Genomic DNA, 5,184 nt, shown 5'->3' on the forward strand with positions numbered 1-5,184 from the left:
GTACAGCCGCCGTCACCGCTGTCTGCAGCTTTGCTTCTTCGCGAGCCGGAGGCCATCATTCCGTTGAAACAAAGAATGCAAATTAGTTTCCCTGTCTTCATCGCCTTCGACGATCCGGTGTACCTTGGGACATCGTTCCAACGTGCGTCCCAAACATCGATCCATGGCTCGTACCGCTTCGTCCCCGAACCGCGTTCCAGAACGGTCGATCCGAGGACGCGGAACATGGCTGCGACCTGCATTTCGTGTGACTGTGGCACGGACACGGGCCATGATGCAATGCAGTTGCTGGATTTGGCATTGCTGCTTGCTGCCTTCCTCGGGGAATCTATTTGTCGCGCGCGACTGGCGTGCGAGCCATCGCAGAAGTGGCGCCCCAACCCTGTTCATCTTCCTCCCCGAGCTAGGGGAGGGTGGAGCGGCCGTCAGCAAGCTAGGGAAGGAGAAAGGGATGGAGCAGCCGTCGGCGACACCGACGGCGGGGTGACGATCGAGGCGGCAAGGTTGGAATTTCGGGTTGCCGGGGCTTCCAATGGCCATCGGTCTTAGAGGAGGAGATCGGCTGCGGCCCGGCGGTGGTGGCGGTGTGGCCGACAGCAGAGGCGAGGCGGCACGGGAGCGCCGCCAGCCGGGAGGGGCCGGACAACTGGTGGGCAGTGGCCGGGGGCCGGGGCGAGGAGAAGGCGGCGGTGATGAACAGGCGGCGCAGCGGCGGCAATGGAGGGCAGTGGCAGAGGCGTCGTCGGAGCAGTGGGAGGTGGGGGAGGGGGGAGGATGAGGTGGTCTTCTACGACAGCTCCGTGTAAGCTAGAAATAGATAGCCCCACCTTCCTTGTCTACTACTACTTTCCCTAGCCTTCACTGCACGTCGTCATGCTGTCAGTCCTCCTGTCACTCACGTGCCTGTCGCTCGATGATCGGCTCCTTTTTCTTTTTTTGACCTGGTCCGATCGGCCAGCGACCCAACGTAGGATACTAGGATGCAAGGGTTTAAACAAACAAATTTTGATTTCTTTTCAGAAATTTTTAAATTTTTTGGGAAGTATTTATAAAATTACTTTACATCATCGTATGTTACAAAGAAATTTTGGACTTCTTTAACAAAAGCAAATAGGGAATTTTCTCCAACTGCTGATGCAAGTACTATATCTCTTATTTTGAGAAGATAATAAGAATGGTTTCTCTAACGATTGGTCCATTGTTTTTGTTTTGTTGATTGGTTTTTGCTCCCATAGTAATTTATCGGAGGCTTCCAAACAGGCCAGCAACGTAGCCGTCGGACGAATTTTTCGGAAAATGGGTACCTCCCGGGAGGCGCGGGGCCGGGGACCTCCCCCCATCCAATAGGCGGGAGGTTCCAAAACTTTTTCCAGGCCCCTCCCGAGGGCCTCTTCGCGAATAAGAAATTTTTCTTATTCGCGAAGAGGCTCCTGACGCGGCCGCGGAGGGGCATCCCGCCCGTTGGGCGGGCGGGAAGTTCCCCCGCGCTATATAAGCCTCCACCTGCCTCTAAATTCCCATTTTATTCAGCAAAAACTAGGAAAAAAAGAAAGAGAGAAGAGGAAGCAGCGAAGCGCTGTTCACACGTCGGTTTGGAAATATATTCTCATTCTAGTCGTATAATTACTTGAAAATAACTATAACTTAGAAAATATTTAAACTATTTTTTTATCATACTATTTTATTTTTAATGGCTTGATGTATCGTGGCGGCTCCGGCCCATCATGGATGACGGCCCGTTCGAGCTCCACCTTCGGGTCTTGGCCCAATATGTGTGGTGTGGGTCTCGCTCGGCCTGCAGTTGCGGGCCTACGACGGAATGAGATCAAGTCACGCCACAAAGTTGCCATGGTCAAGGCCCAGAATTCGGGCCGGACCCGGTTTCTCCAGTACCACAAAGCGCATGCAGGCCACCACTGACGTAGCCCAAGGCAACCACGGACGGCCCAGCTCGCCGGCATGCGCGCACACCCTGTATAAAACTCACCCATCCCTCCTCGCTGCGCCTCTCGCCCAAAGCCCTAGCCCTCGCGCCGCCGCCGCCGCCGCCAGCCGTGCTCGAGGTGCCCGCCCCCCGCCAGCGCGCGGCGCGACGCCACCATGAAGGTAAGGGCCCGCGCCTCGCCCTCCGTCCTCCCCTGCGCGCCGTGAATTGATGGATGCCCCAGCGCCGCCGGGATTCGTGGCTGTTTTGTTTGTTTGATCTCTGATTCGTGTGGATTTTTTCCTCCCTTCGCAGTTCAACATCGCCAACCCGACCACCGGGTGCCAGAAGAAGCTCGAGATCGATGACGACCAGAAGCTGTGAGTGCCCCCCCCCCCCCCCCCCCCCCCATTCCTCTTGCTTCCTGTATTAGCACTACTTTCGTGGCCGCCGTGCGCGTTCGTTTCCATTAGTTAGATCCGTGGGAGTGGCGGCCTGTTGGTTTGATCTGCCGCTCACTGTCCTTGGTTGTCTCTGATGGCGTCGCGGTGCCAGAACCGTAGTATTCTATTAACATTCGCCTAACTCCTTTGCTAATTGGAACCCGTATGATACCATGTGTAAGCTTTATGATTTTGCATGCCGTTGTCCCCCTTGGACTGGTTATCAAGGAGTTAACGTCAGGAGTGGTAGTTGTGCTATTTGCTCATCTTTGTGTGTCATGGGAAGATTATTTGGGTTGCTAGGGTGATGTGGCAATAGTAGCATTCTTTTCATAGGTGATGAAGGTTTGGAATAGTTTATGGTTTCGGTCCTGTTGGAATTGCAGTATTGGTGCTAGGAAACAGCAAGTGAATCTACTGTATTATAGGTGTTTGAACTGCTGACTGTTGAAATCGAGCTGAACGTTCGGAATACTATTGGTTCATTTTTTGGAGCAGGTTATTGTTTCTTGCATGTTTACGGTATGCTGTAGCTTAAATTTAAGGGTCTATGTGATGCTGTGCAGTAAATTGGGATGAATTGTTGTATTGCATCCTTATTGTTTGTTTTCCTTGCATCCCTTCTGTAATGATTTGCAGGATTTGTAACTCTGCAAGTCTTTTGTGGTTTATAGAAAAAATGAGGATTATGGAGGAGATAAAAATGCTGTTTAAATCTGTTGATTGAGTTGTATGGCAATGTTTCTTTAGGGAAATGATTGTTTTGTCTTGCAGAAACAACTAAAAGTACGTTTCCAAGATCAATGTGACAGCAGATCAGTTGAACGTTACCTTTTTATTATTGAAAAAATATGATAACCTTTCTTGTGTGCCCTGTAATTTTACGAGAGTTTGTCATTTGTGTCGTGAATGTCTTTTCCCATGCTATTTCGTCTGACTGTTCTTCTGTAGTTGTATGCGGTACGTACATCAACTGCTTATTCATATGGCTAATGCCTTTGTATCAACTACAGGCGTGTCTTCTTGGACAAAAGAATCTCCCAGGAGGTCCTTGGTGATGCTCTTGGCGAGGTAAACGCTTGACTGTTTATTTCGTGGTCGTTCAATTCACTAGTAGTGCCTGAATGTATACATATGTAACATTTCTTACCACTGCAGGAATTCAAGGGCTATGTCTTCAAGATCATGGGAGGCTGTGACAAGCAAGGTTTCCCTATGAAGCAAGGAGTGTTGACTTCTGGCCGTGTCCGCCTTCTGCTCCACAGGGGTATGACATTCCTGCTTTTGTTTCCAAGGATGGAGATACTATTATTTTGCCCTGTGCACTGAGTGAGTTTCTTAGCTGAGCATTTGGTATGGGTTATGTAGGCACTCCGTGCTTCCGTGGGTATGGCAGGCGTGATGGTGAGCGCAGGAGGAAGTCGGTCCGTGGTTGCATTGTCAGCCAAGACCTATCTGTTATCAACCTGGTGATTGTAAAGAAGGGTGAGAATGATCTTCCTGGCCTGACCGACACGGAGAAGCCCAGGATGAGGGGACCCAAGAGGGCATCAAAGATCAGGAAGCTCTTCAACCTTTCCAAGGATGATGACGTACGCAAGTATGTCAACACATACCGCAGGACATTCACTACTAAGAATGGTGAGCGATTCTTTGCATACTCACTTTGCTCCCTTGTACTTGTTTGGTCTATCGTGCATCTAGATGTCTGTTGGTCTGACAGCTGTATAGTTTTCTCTTGAATCAAGATGTATAATTTATGCGAGTCCTTGCATGCCCTGACTGTCGTAATTAATGTTGAGATGGACTTTGTATTCTGACAACAGTTTGCTGTCGATGTTCTATCATTACAAATTTCATTTTATCTAATGGTTACTTATGCTGCAGGCAAGAAGGTTAGCAAGGCCCCCAAGATCCAGCGTCTGGTGACCCCTCAGGTGCTCCAGAGGAAGCGTGCCAGGATTGCGGAGAAGAAGAAGAGGATTGCCAAGAAGCAGTCTGAGGCTGCAGAGTACCAGAAGCTGCTGGCCCAGAGGCTCAAGGAGCAGAGGGAGCGCCGAAGCGAGAGCCTGGCCAAGAGGAGGTCCAAGCTCTCTGCTGCTGCCAAGGCCTCCACTGCCACATCCGCCTAAGGAATGTCCAGATGCTTTGAGTTGTTTTAAGAAGCCCCCCTAGCTACCTAAGAACAATGTTGTTATAGCTGAAGAACCCCATGTGCTATGTTTGCTCTGTTCCAAACCTCTACTCTCTAGCTTCATCAGTGCAATTTTGCGTGGACATGATGCTGGCTTGTCAAAAATTTCTGAGTACCTGAGATTTATTACTTTGGCATTGTCTTGGAAACTTTATGCAGGTCGTCCCAATATTGTAAGTTAATTGGGTCTGTTGGGCCGCTGCCGGGATCTCCGGACTCTTGCCTCCTCCGCCCCTACCAGTCTCAGATCCAGGCTCCTCTCCACATACGCTCTCCATCCATCCTAGTCATGGTTTCCCACGCCGCCCGTGCAGGGAGATCAAGGAGCACTTCTGCAGGCTTCATGTGAGGCGAGGAGATCTTCAGGGGTGGGCTCCACGCGTCATACCTCCACCCCTCACACCTTCAAGCAAGCACCACCTCTCGTCGCCACCCCGCTGACAGCCGGGGCTACACCTCCTCTTCGTCGTTGCGCTGTCCATCTGCCGGAGATGTGCAGCTCGTCCGCCGGAAGCGCCGTGCCATGCTGCCACACCCCTCAAGAGCTCCGTTGTCCGTCAACACACAAGCTGTGAGGCCCATCCCCTGCAGTCGCCATCCTTTCGTCCAGTAGCCACAACCAG

The 5,184-nt window shown here is 51.2% G+C and overlaps 1 protein-coding gene across 1 annotated transcript; it reads left to right on the forward strand.

Moving 5' to 3' along the window:
- Positions 1-2,019: 2,019 nt before the first annotated feature.
- Positions 2,020-4,715, forward strand: LOC112887571 (40S ribosomal protein S6-like). The gene is made up of 6 exons (XM_025953767.1): positions 2,020-2,106; positions 2,240-2,304; positions 3,381-3,438; positions 3,526-3,634; positions 3,736-4,008; positions 4,255-4,715. The coding sequence occupies exons 1-6, from the start codon at positions 2,101-2,103 to the stop codon at positions 4,497-4,499; spliced, it is 756 nt and encodes a 251-aa protein (XP_025809552.1). The 5' UTR covers positions 2,020-2,100; the 3' UTR covers positions 4,500-4,715.
- The last annotated feature ends 469 nt before the right edge of the window (positions 4,716-5,184 follow it).

This window comes from Panicum hallii, chromosome 3 (genome assembly GCF_002211085.1).
Source record: "Panicum hallii strain FIL2 chromosome 3, PHallii_v3.1, whole genome shotgun sequence".
NCBI lineage: Eukaryota > Viridiplantae > Streptophyta > Magnoliopsida > Poales > Poaceae > Panicum > Panicum hallii.